Below are 13,885 nucleotides of genomic sequence, written 5' to 3' on the forward strand. Positions count from 1 at the left end.
ACCCCTTCAGCATACCCTGGTGAGAGCGAGAACTTGTTTTACTAGCTGCAGACAATTGCACCACTACCTTAGTTGCTTGTAGCGGTGCATTAACTGAAAGGAGGAGCAGGGCATCAAGAAAGAGAAACTTCGACCTTGACATTTAAAATTATACGATCTTTGTTAAAATGCATTTATCTTACGAAGCGAGGCATTGCCTATATTCGTCTACCCTCTCCCCAATCACACGAATTGCATATAGTTAACTTGGAGGTCCACAGCCTCTAGTCTCCTTCGTCAAGGTTTCTTCTGGCAGGCGTTTCTGAGAGCTACGGCAGGAACTACGTCACTGAGCAGCTAGGGTAGCAGTTCGGCGGTAACCTAGGTGCAGGGCTGGAACATCGCAGGCACTCCGGGACCTGCGCGGTCGGCCCTTCCCAGCAACCTTCGGTGTAGCTCCTAGTTGGCCCCCCACAAACCCTTGCGCGCGCATGGGCGGAGTCGACCTCTAGGGGCTCTACCAACTGCAAAATGGAGGGGTGATGTGGCCGAGCTCTCTAAAAGCCGGGGCGCTGGACACGGAAACAGGAACACTGAGAGCAGAGCACAAAAACGACACATTGTAAAACAAAAGGCGGATTCAGATGATCCCAGGAGCTCGGCCTGCCTCTCCCGTGAGCCATGGCGGAGCTCCGCCTCCCCCTAGGCTAGGCGCTCTCGGGACTTGGTTTGTCCCACTAGGGGGCGACCCCGTCGTCACGTGTTCCTCCAGGTCCTCTGCAGGAGCGTGCATCCTGCCTTGACTACGGTGAACCATGTCAGCCCTGCTGAGACCCGCGCGTTGGCTGCTAGGGGCAGCGGCGGTCCCGCGCCTCCCGCTGTCCCTGCGCCTCCCTGCGGGCGGCCCCGGCAGGCTGCCCTCTGTCGTCCGGGTGGCGGCCGCTGGTGGCCGGCCGGCTGCAGGGTGAGTACTGGACCCTTCCTCCTGACCGGCTACGGCGGACGGGCCGGTGTCCTGCTCATTCGCTCCAATTCCGTTGTCCCGGCAGCTCAGGCGCGAACGCCCGTGCTTTGCCAGTAGTTCAGGGTGACAAGGTTGAATGTCTTGAGAAGGTCATGGTCGAGGGCATGGCTGGCTTCCGCCTCGCTGCTTGAGGTTGCCACCTGCTCGGGCGGCCCGGGAAGCCCAAGGGCTTTAGGGGGTGGTGCTGATGTGGGGGCAGGTGTTGTGCCATTCCTTAGAAGTACCCTTCCTGGGTGCTCTCCCACACTGGACATACCTGCTAGTATGTAGTCTTAGGAGGCTTCTGTTTTTCATTTTACTTTTCTTGGGGATAGGGTTTGAATTTTTGAGTGACCCAGGGATAGTTTAGAACTTTACATTTGATTATGCCCGGGTCGGGTTTTTGCCTGCCTTTTGTTGAATGAAAATTTCCTTCAATATTTACACAGGCATCATGGGTTGGAGATGGTCACAATAATGGATTAGTGGACACACGCAAGGCGCTTGTTGGGGATCTATGTAGTTACTGCAAAAACAAGTTAAATTTCTAGTTAGTGCAAGTATTTTTGCGAGTATGCCGGTCTGGATTGAGGTTATGAGTGTGTTGACCAGATGAAGGAAGATGGGGGCTTAGGTTTTAGTACCAGAGAGAAATTGACAGTTGAACCACCCCCAGAAGAACTTTTGGGTCTAGCAAAAAGATTTAGGAAGTATGTTCTGGAGCGGGGAGCCATGGACTAAGGGTGCTTCTGTTTATTCGCATTATGCCATTGGACAAATGACTCAACAGCCCAGGCCTTAAGTTTCTTTAGGTACATAGGTGGGCACAGTGTAAGGTTAGGCCTATTCATGAGATACAGGACTTGATGTGTCTTAACTGGTTACCACTGTAATAGAAGTAACTGTCTGCATGGGCCAGCCCGGGCCCTGCATATAATTAGATGAAGGAACTGCTGTATGACGTCCCAGCAACTCGGTTGCACATCTTTGGCGTGATGCTTATTTGTATACAGGGCCTGTACTTTTGGGGTAAGCTTGAGCAGTGAACCTTCAGAAATCATGCCCCTGGCTTTATGTCTTCAGAGACCGTGGTGCCAGTTCCTTTTGCTTTCCTCCAGTGACAGTGCTGCTGCGGTGCTGTCACTGATGTTTGCTGTTACGTTTGGCAGAAGTCGAATTTCAGTGACAGGCTGTTGGTCTGGGTGTTCATCAGACCTGGGTTCTACTTCCTTGGACCTTTGGCTAAGTTCCGCTGGATCTCTTTAGTCTGTAAGGGAGGGTGCTGGGTGTCTTTGTAAGGCTTGTTTTGTTATTCAGCACCAGCTGTCTCTTCGGAAGTTTTCTCTTACCACAATCGATCCAAGATCCAAAAAATGGCCTTGTGAGCAGGCACCATAGTTCATCAAGAAAAGGCACTTTCTCTGTAAGCCTGATGACCTTAGTTTGACCTCAGGACCCACATGGAAGGAGAGAATGGCTCCCACAATTGTCCTCTGGCCTTCACATGTATGGACGCACATACAAAAGATCAATAGAAAAACTAAGCAGGATCATGACTGCCAGGGTCTTGTCTACGGTGTGACCCACATGTGTGTTTCTTCGGTAGAAAGGAGACTATTCGAGCACAGGACATGGTCTTGTCGAAATGCTGTGTTCAGGTCATGGCAGGCAGTGAAGTAGTATTTGTTTTCTCTCTCTGGACTTTGAACACTTTCCTGCCAGTCTCCTATCCCACAACTTCTAAGCCTGTCTGGAAAACAACCTTTCTCAGGATTCTAGTTCCTCTAGAAGCTTCCCACTTGGTCTCTCTCTTGCCCATGGTCTCCTGTCTCCTTTGCTGACTTCTCACTTACTCTCACTGTTTTCACACCATGCCTGAGGCCTCCGTGTCTCGCTACTCTTTTTTTTTTTTTTTTTTTTTTTGAGACAGTGTCTGTATATATAGCCCTGGGTGTTTTGGGAGTTGTGTCATGCTGCCCTTGAACTCAGAGGGAACCACTTGCTTCTTCCTCCCAAGTGCTGAAGTAAAAGGTGTGTACCATATGACCAGAATCTTAACCATTTCAAAAAATATCTTTTTGTTGTATGTGTTTGTGTGTGTGGTGCCTTCAGAGGCCAAAACAGCCAATTGCTATTACATGTGATACTGTAGACCTGTTGTTAGTCCTTAAAGGACTTCTCACACTGTGCTGGCTCCCCCTCTACTCGTGTTCATGGAGTAGCTGTCAAACATTCACTCAACGAACAAGTAGAACGGTGGAATGAGATGAGACTGAAAAGGGCACTTAGTCCCCTGTGCTGCATTGTGGTCCTGAGGCGTGGTGCTGCATCTCCACCTTAGTCTTGCTTTCCAGCTCTGCTGTTCTGAGTTGGACTAATAGGCATTATGGAGTGAAATTATTAGAGTTGCTTGATCTGTTCCAAAACAAAGCACACAGAAACATGCACTTCTGTATATTTCTTGCTCTTCAGTTTTCCTTTTAGTATTTCTGTCTTTTTTTTTTTAAAAGATTTGTTTATTTATTATATATGTACACTGTAGCTGTCTTCAAAAGAGGACATCAGGTTCCATTACAGATGGTTGTGAGCCACCATGTGGTTGCTGGGATTTGAAATCAGGACCTCTGGAAGAGCAGTCAGTGCTCTTAACCACTGAGCCATCTCTCTAGCCCTTGAGCTATTCTTTTTTTTTTTTTTTTTTTTTGGGTTCTTTTTTTCGGAGCTGGGGACCGAACCCAGGGCCTTGCGCTTCCTAGGTAAGCGCTCTACCACTGAGCTAAATCCCCAGCCCCCCTTGAGCTATTCTTGAATATGTTCTGGATACTGAAGGGGATGACTAACAGAACACTCATTTAGAAGAGATTTTACTTTTAATGAAGTATGTGTGTGTGTGTGTGTGTGTGTGTGTGTGTGTGTGTGTGTGTGTGTATACGTGTGCGTACAGAGATAAGTACAGCCTCCTGCAAAGTGTCCTATGACTTGGAGTTGGATTACAGGTGGTTGTGAGCCTTCTGAGTGGCTCCTGGCAACGGAACTTTTTAGGTGCTCTGCAAGATCAGCGTGTGCTCTTTGTGGCTGAGCCATTTGTTCCACTCCATACACATGTTGTACATAATGCATATAAATCCAGATGAGAGCTTCAGAATCTACAATCGGAATCCCTGCCATTCTAATCACACAGATTCTCAAAAATGCCTTGTCTGGTTTCACATCTATCTGGCTAAAGCATTTGCCAGCACTTCCTGCCATAGCTATGATATGGGAGAGAGAAGCCTGGCACAGAGGGATGGGAAGAGGGAAAGAGATGGCTGTGTCAGGACAGAGCAGCTGGGGCAAGTACAGAAGGGATGCTAGTGGCATGAAGCCATGTTGGGAGAAAGCTGAGTTTGGAAAGACTTCGGAGAATAGTGTTGTTATAGTAATACTGCAAGGAGAAAATTTATTACAACTTAGTTCTACAAAGTGTTTAAAAATTACACGTTTACTGTTGCTTTCCATAACAAGAGAGCGGCCACTTTCACAAGGTTGTCGTGTGTGTGTGTGTGTGTGTGTGTGTGTGTGTGTGTGTGTGTGTGTGTGTGTGTGTGTGTGCGCGCGCCCGCGCGCGCGTGTTTGTTGGAGGGGAGCAGCCCAGGTCTTCTGTATGTTGAGTTAGGGCTTCACCACTGAGCTGATCTCTAACCCTAGCAGATGTTTTACTCCAGTGAAAAAGCTAATATGGACTGACTGCCTTTCTCTAGGTCATGCGGCTGTCACAGCACAGCTGAGAGCTGAACAGGGCTTTGACAGGGTGCTAGGATTTCTTCTGATTGACTGAAGAGAGGAGAAATACTTCAGGAAGTGTTTCGGTTACATTTACTAAGCATACTTACCAGGCCCATTAGAGACATTTTCTTAAGTGTTGTCCAAACCTAGGGCATTGTGTTTTGCCTGCAGATTTTTACTTGTTGGGCCCATTCTGAGTACTTACTATTTATATATTTAATATTCTGTTTGTATTGGCTTTAGGTTTAAACTGACATTTAATAAATTGGTTTATTTATGTAAGTGGGTGCTTTGCCTACATGTGTATTTGTTCACCCTGTGCGTGTAGTACTCACGGAGACCAGAAGAGGACATCGGACTCCCTGGAACGAGTTACAGATGCTTGCTTAGCCACTAGAAAGCAGCCATGCTGTTATCCACTGAGCCATCTCTGAAACCCTTAAATTAATATTTTTATAACTTTATTTGTCTTAAGCAAAATGTTAATATGAAAAGAGCTAGATGTGATTTTTAAAATCTCCTAAGAAGTAAACCTGCTGAAATGGAGAAGCCTGTCTACATGTAGTGTAGATACCATCCTAGAAGTGTGTTGTGAGACTTACTCTATGATCTCAGTTACTCTAACAGGTAATGCTCTTGTAAGGGACTGCTGTTTCCTCTTGGTAAAAACTGAGTTTGGTTTAGTTTTGTGTATTTGAGCATTTCCCTGCGTAGATCTGCGTACCACGAGTGTGCCTGGTGCCCACGGAGGCCAGAGGAGGGTGTCAGAGCCCCTGAGCTGGAGTTGCAGCTGGTCGTGAGTTGTCACGTGGGTGCTGGGAACTGAGCCTGGTGCCTGGACGAGCAGCAGCGCTCTCAACCAACCCAGAGCTGTCTCTCTTCCCCATCCTCTTACAGTTTAGGCTTAAAGGGAGAGCATCTGAGGCTGAGTAATTTATTAGGAACAGAAAAAATAGTTTTCAAAGTTTTGGAGGCCTACAAGTACAGTATTAAAGAAGTGGGCATTGGCGCAGGCCTTCCTTTTTGTTACTTAAAAATGTATGTGTCTTTGTGTCTCTGTGTGTCTGTATCTTTCTGTGTCTGTATTTGTCTGTCTGTCTCTGCTATGTGTCTGTGTGTCTGTGTCTGTGCGCTCACACACACCAGCATCTATAGAGGCCAGAAGACTCCTGTCCTCTCAGAGCTGAAGTTAGAGACATTTCTGAGCTGCCAAGTGTGGGTGCTGGGAATCAAACTTGGGTCCTCATGGCAATGGAGCCATCTTCCTAAGTCCTCTGCTCTTTATTTTCCCTCCCTTCATGTATTTTGAGATAAGGCCTTAGTGGCCTATAATTTGCAATTTGACTAGGCTGGCTTAGACTGTTCCTCCCAGTTAATGAGTTTAAAGGTGTGAGCCACCACGCAGATGCAAAAGCACATACAGGCATGTGCACACACTCTGGCTTGCATGTAGCATGTGTTAGAGGACAGCTTGCAGGAATTGGTTCTGTTCTTTTACCATGTGGGTCCCAGGGATTAAACTTTGGTTATCAGCCTTGGTGCAAGCCGCAGTTACCTTATTGACCATCTCTCCAGCCTGGCCTTCTTGTCTGAGTGTCATCTGATGGTGAAAGGCAGAAGAGCAGGGAATCCCTTCTTGGAAGACTCCCTGACAGCTGCAACTTGCCGTCCGTTATGCTGGCAGTTGAGATCAGTACCAGGTTTGGAGAGGACAACGTTCAAACATAGTGGAGGAAGTTCTAACAGTTCAGCCAAAATCTCAGGTTGGATCCAGGCCAGTGAGTGCTCTTACCACAGTCCAGAGAGCCTCCGGTTATGTCTGTGAGGGCACACTTGCATGCAGCAGTAGGCAGCAGGCATGCCTTTCCACAGTTTCTTCCTGTGGCATTCTCTTTGTTTGTTATGCTATGGCCTATCAATGAGACCTCAGGTGGGCCTTGGGAATGACTCTTCTCTCCTTCACTGCCCCTGTGGTGGAAGCTAAAGTCAGTCTCACGGCGTTCTCTTCTTCTTAGGGGTCTGCTGTAATTCTTGAAGCTCCTCTGGCAGCTATGGAGGGGTGTTTGTTAGTACAAATGATCATGCCACAGCCTCTACTTAAAAACATTTTTGACTTTGAAGGGTATCTAGGATAAAACTGCAGCTGTTTGCCTCTGATCTCTTCTCACCTCTCCCCGCCTCGCTTGTATCACTATAAAAAAATATTTATTTAATGTATATGTCTGCAGACACACCAGAAGAGGGCATCAGATCCCATTACAGATGGTTGTGAGCCACCGTGTGGTTGCTGAGAATTGCACTCAGGACCTTTAGAGCAGACATTGCTCTTAACCGCTGAGCCACACCCACTGTGACTTGCACGGCTGTGTGAAAACATGGTGGATGGAAAGAAATCTTGAGGAGGAGACTTCATTCTGGCTCTTGGTTCTGGGGATGAGGCATGGTGGGAAGGAGGCATGGTAGCAGGAAGCTGAGAGCTCACAGCCTTTACTGCAGGCAGGGATCAGAGAGCAGACAAGAAGTAGGCCGAGACTTAAGCTCTCAAGCCCACCCCTAGTGATGTCCTAGCTCCAGCAAGGCCAGACCACCTAAACCTCCACAGATTGCAGCACCAGCCTCGAATGCACAAGACTACAGGGCTTATTTCTCACTGAAAGCCTCCGTGCCCACACGTCCTGCCCTGTGTTGCTTACTTGGCCTACGGACTTTTTGATATGGTGCTGAGGATGACCCGCTCCTGCATCTGCCTGCCCCAGCTGCCTGAATGTTAGGATGAGTGTGTCCACTGTGCCTTCTAGCTCAGACATCTGTTACTGTCTTTACAGTGATCCAAAGTGGAGACTTGCTACTTTATCAGTGGCCCTCGCGCCTCTTCTCTATAGTACGACTGAAAGTTTGAACACTAATACACAGTGCAGTCAATGAACTTGATACGTTTCTGTGACAAATGTAAAAAAATATTCAGGGTCCTAAATAGCATGAAGAAAGATGGTTTGGGAAAAGATGTGTCTGGCACATGTGTGAACGTTTTTGTGCTCTGGTTCCAGAAAGGGCCTCAGAGACATGAGTAGAAGTCCACAGACGTTATGTGAAGGGTATGCGGTCAGGCAGTGAAGCAGCCGCGCTGACATCTTAGGTCTGGGATCCAGTGTAGCGTGTGTGTGTGTGTGTGTGTGTGTGTGTGTACAGCTGTGGAGAATCACGAAAGGGGGCGCAGTGCTGGTGGACGGAATAACATACTGTAGTGTCTGCAGTTCACCTCACTGACAGTGTAGCAGAACAAGAGGCTCACAGAGGACGGTTGAGTGGGAGTGAAAGCTCATACGACATGAGAGATCTGTTCATAGTACGGTGTAGCAGAACAAGTGGTGTGTGTAGCTGCATAGGAACTGCTCTGTACTGCACAGGTTCATGTAGAACCCTCCCTGGCATTAGGGACTCCCGTTATCTAGTTGTTCTTCTCTGGTCTAATTTCCACCATTATGCAGTGAGGCTCCTGGATTGCAGCTGGGCTGGCGATGCTGCTGATGCCTGATGTCTCACGTGGGACGGGACGTGTCAGACAGGACCACCCAGTGCAAATGTTGGTTCTGCCGTTACATTTGTAACTAGCGTTTCTGTGATCTGGGAAGTATTTGTCAGTTTTTCTCATGTGTAAGATGGGGGCTATCATAATAATTTACTGCTACTTAGCATGCATTAAAATGTAGTTATTAATAACATACTTTTTTCCCCAATATTTTTATCTTTATCTTTAACCCTGGTAGTTCCCAAGTGACTTTCAGCCATGTCATACACCAGGGAAGGAGAGAAGGATTGAAAGAGTTTGAAGACTATGTAGAGCAGCTTGGTACATGTCCAATAAAAGGAAAGAGTACCTTTTTTTTAAAGATTTATTTATTATGTGTATAGCATTCTACCTGCGTGTACACCTGCAGGCCAGAAGAGGGCATCAGATCTCATTACAGATGGTTGTGAGCCGCCATGTGGTTGCTGGGAATTGAACTCCGGTGGAAGAGCAGTCAGTGCTCTTAACCTCTGAGCCATCTCTCCAGCCCAAAGAGTAACTCTTGAAACAAAAACATGGCAATTATTTTAAAAATCTACAATTAGAATATATGATCCAGCTCGTAATTGGGCAGAAATCCTGAGCAGTCCATCACTGGAGAGGACTGAGATTGCACATGACTATGAAAAATATCTGAGACTTCACGAGTCAGCGTGAATGAAGACACCGAGGACCCACCACTCCTGGAAGAATGGCCACTTAAACCTGAACTGGAAACCAAATGCTGGCAGGGTTACAGAGAAACAGCTCTCATTGGTAGCCATAGGAATAAACTTTGTACAGCGATTCTAAAAGCTAGTTTTATAACCATTTACAAAGTATTTACCCAGATGAGTTCAGCATTTATGTTCTTAAAAAACAGATATGTATATCAGCTTCATTCAAAATCGGCAAAACCCAGGATAGCCTTCAGTATGTAAGTGGATAAAGTAAGTTTCCCTACACTGTGAAATACACGTGCGTAAAGAAATGAACTACCATACTGTGAAAAGCTGTGGAGGAACGAGAGATGTCCCTTACAGACGGAGCCGTTCTGAAGTGGCCACGCGTCACTGCAGCTGGATGGCAGTCTGGAAAAGACAATCTGGAACCGTAGAGTGATTGACATTTGCCATAGATTTAGGAGGAAGCCCAGAATGGTGGTGGGTGGGACATCATTCTGCAGGGTCCTGTAACAGTGGCCACACACTATATTGTAGGCATCAAATGGGCCTGTCAGCGTGGGCCTCTGTACCAGAGTGAGCAGAACTGCCAGTGTCAACCAGGGTCTTAGGGTTTCTACTGCTGCAGTGAAACACCTTGGCCAAAAGCAAGTTGGGGAGGAAAGGGTTTATTTGGTTCTCACTTCCACATCCATTGTCCATCACTGAAGGAAGTCAGGACAGGTCAGTTAAGCAAGTCAGGAACCTGGAGGCAGGAGCTGATGCAGAGGCCATGGAGGGGTGCTGCTTAATGGCTTGCTCCCATGGCTTGCTCAGCCTGCTTTCTTATAGAACCCGGGGCCACTTGCCCACGGATAGCACCACTCACTATGTGCTGGACCAACCCACATTGATCACTAATTAAGAAAATGCCTTCCAGTAGGATCTGATGGAGGTGTTTTCTCAATTGAGGTTCCCTCCTTCCAGATAACTCTAGTTTGTGTCAAGTTGATAGAAAACTAGCAAGGAAATTTTGTCATTCTAGCAAATGCAGGACACTAATGTGGCTCAGTGGTTGGGGAAACTGGAGAGGAAGGTGTATGTGTGTGAGCTGTGCTTTTCTAAAAATCATTCTTTAAAAAATATGGTACAGGCCTAGAAATGATTGAGTGGTTCAAGTTTATCCTCTGGTTCACATATTCATTCATTCATTCATTCATTCATTCATTCATGTATTTATGTATTCCAGAATATGGATACTCTCCCCCACCATTATTAACAAAAAAGGCAGCAACAACAAAACTTTTTTTTTTCTTTTTTCTTTTTTCTTTTTTTCGGAGCTGGGGACCGAACCCAGGGCCTTGCGCTTGCTAGGCAAGCGCTCTACCACTGAGCTAAATCCCCAACCCCACAACAAAACTTCCAAATTTTGCTGGAGACAATTCACGGGTAGCTGAAATATGTTTACTTAGAACTGCCATTGGTAGTCGCGTGAGCTGATACAGTCTCCTTCTATGGTTACATCAGTTGGGGCATTAGAATTTAGAGGCAGGATGCATCAGCTTCTGCAGGCCTGAATGGTGAGCGCCTAACTTGTGTGGACCCAGCTTGACCAACCATGAGCATGTCTCTCCTTTTTGTGACAACATGCCCATTGCTTGTGATAGGAAGCTCCTGTTTTCTTCTAGGTGTGCCAGAGTTGACTTAAAAGTCAGTTCTGGCTGGAGTTCAGGTCAGGATAGAGTGTTTCCTTTGCATATGGGAAGCCCTGGACTGTGGTGGTGGTGGAGGTGGTGGTGGCGGCAGTGGTGGTGGTGGTAATGTATACTATCATTTAAAGCTCCATTAACCAGGGACTGCATGGCATTGCCCTCGGCCCTCCACACATACGTTGCAGTTGTATAGCTTGGTCTTCCCGTGGGACTCCTAACAGTGGGAGCAGGGGCTGTCTCTGCTGTCGCCTGCTGCCTTTGGAACCCTTTCCTCCTACTGGGCTGCCTTTTCTAGCTCTAAGAGAAGAGGAGGTGCTAGTCTTACTGCAACTTGGTATGCCAGAGGCTGGAGAATATCTAGCCCGCCCTCTCCTGAAGAGAAACAGGTGTGATGGGGGAGTTACGGGAGGCGGGGACTAGGAGAGGAGGGAGGGGAAATGGGTAAACTGCAGCCAGGATGTAAAAAGAAGTCGTGGGTGTGCTCATCAATAGTCATCTGATTTGAGTGGCATAGAAGTCAGCAAGTTCACCTCTACTGCGCAAAAAGTTCTGCATTGTATGAATCAGTGCACGTGTTCTGAGTTATCAGTAGTTTTTGATGATTATTATAGTAATGGATAACCATAGGGGGCAATATGCATCTTCTCTGGTCTGTGGGTGATAACACCCACCTCTCCCTCCCTCTCTCTCTCTCTCTCACACTCTCTCACACTCTCTCATTCTCTCACTCTCTCACTCTCACTCGTGCACATGATGTGCAGAGGATATCACCTTACTTGGCGATATCCCTCCCCACCCCCATAGTTTCTGATTTATTTCTGTATATATGATGGTCAGGTGTTGTGATTGTCTCTGGTCACTGGTGTAATTTCTACAACAGTATTAGTTACAGACTCTGGTTTGCATGTGACACAGCTTTTGATGCCACTTCACATACAGTCAGTTTGTGATGCAGGAAAACGGTGGCTTTGGGGACAGTGAGATCAGACCTAGGGCCTTTTGCACACTAAGCGAGTGCTCCATTACTGACTTACGCACTTAGCTCACCACCGCTGGTAAAAGGTGGTCTACAATCCAGAGAATGTGGTTATTCTGGAAGTATTTCTTGAGTTAACATTTTTAGGCATAATACTTAGTATAACAATGGCAGCTGAAAATAAGATATTTGGAGTAGATCCCCAAGAATTGCATATGTTAAAAGGTAAGATATTGAATTCACAGAAAGCCTGTCAAAATCAAAGATTTATGACAGTAATTTTTACATCTAGGGATTTTTTTTTCTTGGTTTGTCATCAAGTACAGCATTAATTCCTATAACATGAAGCACCACTGATAACATGTTTATGAACATTCAATTGTATATTAAGCTGCATTATCAAATATTGATTTAAAGAGTTTCTTCTGGAGATATCAGTAGCTCAGATTTTTGGGGGCTTCATTAGCACGGGCCCCATCCCTGCACCGAGTAAACTGTGGTGCAGGCCTGCTAGCCCAGCAGAGGGAAAAGCAGGAAAACTACAAGTTCAAAGTTATTGTTGGTTCTTTTGGAAGTTCCAGGCCAGCCTGGACTGAATGAGTCCCTATTTCCAAAAAAAAGAAAAAAGAAAAAAGAAAAAAGATTGCTTATTCTGTAGAAACATGTATTATTCTAATTTTAGCTTATGACATCTTTAAAACTGTTTAAGCCAGAGTGCAGTTTTATTTTTGACAGTTATTACTTTAAAGACCGAGGGAAGCATTCAAACAGCGTGTTGACTCAGAGTCATGAAAGCGGGTGCCTCGGACCTAGTTATGTTCATAATGACGTAACCAAGTTATGGCCATAATAAACTTATGCCCAGACAAAACCCTGAAGGTAGTTTAGAGTTTGGAGGCTGCCTTGGCCTTTGTCTCACTCACATGAATGAGAAGAGTGCGTTATGAGCTGCCTCATTTTTCCTTCATTAAGGGAAAATAATTTTAGCTTCTTAGTTTGAGATGACTTCATGTTGAAGGTTATCAATCCACTCAGAAGCAGTGTGTGTGTTTGTGTGTGTGTGTGTGTGTGTGTGTGTGTGTGTGTGTGTGTGTGTGTATGTGTGTGTGAGAGAGAGAGATTGATTGATTGATTGATTGATTGATTGATTTGCTTCAGTGTACACTTTGCTCCAGGCTTTGCAGTTTGTGTGTGGTGACTGTCGGAGCTGGTGTGGACGGGTCACACAAGCAGTGCCTGTGTAGACAGCAGTTTGCTTAGTTTATTACTAATTCTATTTCATTTCACAGAGAGCTGCTGAGCCAAGCCAGGTTGTATGCCATCGTCGCTGAAAAAAAGGATCTTCCAGAGGAGCCTGCTCCTGTGAGAAGGAGTGGCAGTCAGTTTGATTGGGCCCTAATGAGACTGGATAATTCTGTCCGGAGAACGGGCCGCATTACCAAGGGGCTTCTGCAGAAAGTCTTTGAGAGCACGTGCCGCTCAGGTATTGAGAGTTTCTCGGTAGGAAGTCGAAGCTTGTAACGGTTCCTGGAAGCTCACTGGGGAGAGCATCATTTGCTATTCAGCATCAGTTCTGATGTCAGCTGTGACTCTGATCCTGCTATGCTTCCAATTCATCCAGGCAGAATTTGAAGTAACACGAGAATATTTTGTTTAGAGTTCATTTCAGAGTCAACAAACAAAAACGTCTGTTTGCTTCCTCTGGTTTCTAGAGTTGCTCTCAGTGGTCAGCTGAGGTAGAAGACACCAGGCTTTCTCTTCTTTCTTTGTGTGGTATCAGCTTTTCCTGAGGTGACCTCAGTGAAGACTGACAGGCACCAGGTCACTTTGATCTTGGATAGTGGGACAGGAGCTGCAGACCCTTTATTCCCAGGCTTTCCCTCACATCACAACTGCAGCGAACCAACACGTATAATTTTGTGTGCAGTTGAAGAAATTCTATACACTCCCAGAGCCTGTTAGGGGTGTCCCTTTGGTATGGAGCAGAGCTTCTATGACAGTCACAGTCACATGCACTCAAGGACCAGAACCTCCCATCCACTCAGAGCTGTTCATCTGTCACAACTTTTCCATGGTCACCCTCCCCAGCCCTTCTCACCCTTTCCAGTCCTAGGCACACACAAGCTATTTTCTGCCTGCCCTCTTAGGTGCTTGCTCTGGATGGACTTATAGATAGAGCTATACAGTGCATGTTTAGTTTCTGCCCTCTTAGGCGCTTGCTCTGGATGGACTTATAGATAG

The 13,885-nt window shown here is 46.4% G+C and overlaps 1 protein-coding gene across 1 annotated transcript in view; it reads left to right on the forward strand.

Moving 5' to 3' along the window:
* The first annotated feature begins 734 nt into the window (after positions 1–734).
* Lrpprc (leucine-rich pentatricopeptide repeat containing) overlaps positions 735–13,885 on the forward strand; it is an 82,483-nt gene continuing 69,332 nt past the window's right edge. The window contains 2 exon segments of the mRNA NM_001008519.2: positions 735–943; positions 12,934–13,127. Of these exon segments, the coding sequence (NP_001008519.2) occupies positions 795–943; positions 12,934–13,127 (343 nt within the window). The 5' untranslated portion in view covers positions 735–794.

Source organism: Rattus norvegicus, chromosome 6, assembly GCF_021556685.1.
Source record: "Rattus norvegicus strain SHRSP/BbbUtx chromosome 6, alternate assembly SHRSP_T2T, whole genome shotgun sequence".
NCBI classification, from domain to species: Eukaryota; Metazoa; Chordata; class Mammalia; order Rodentia; family Muridae; genus Rattus; species Rattus norvegicus.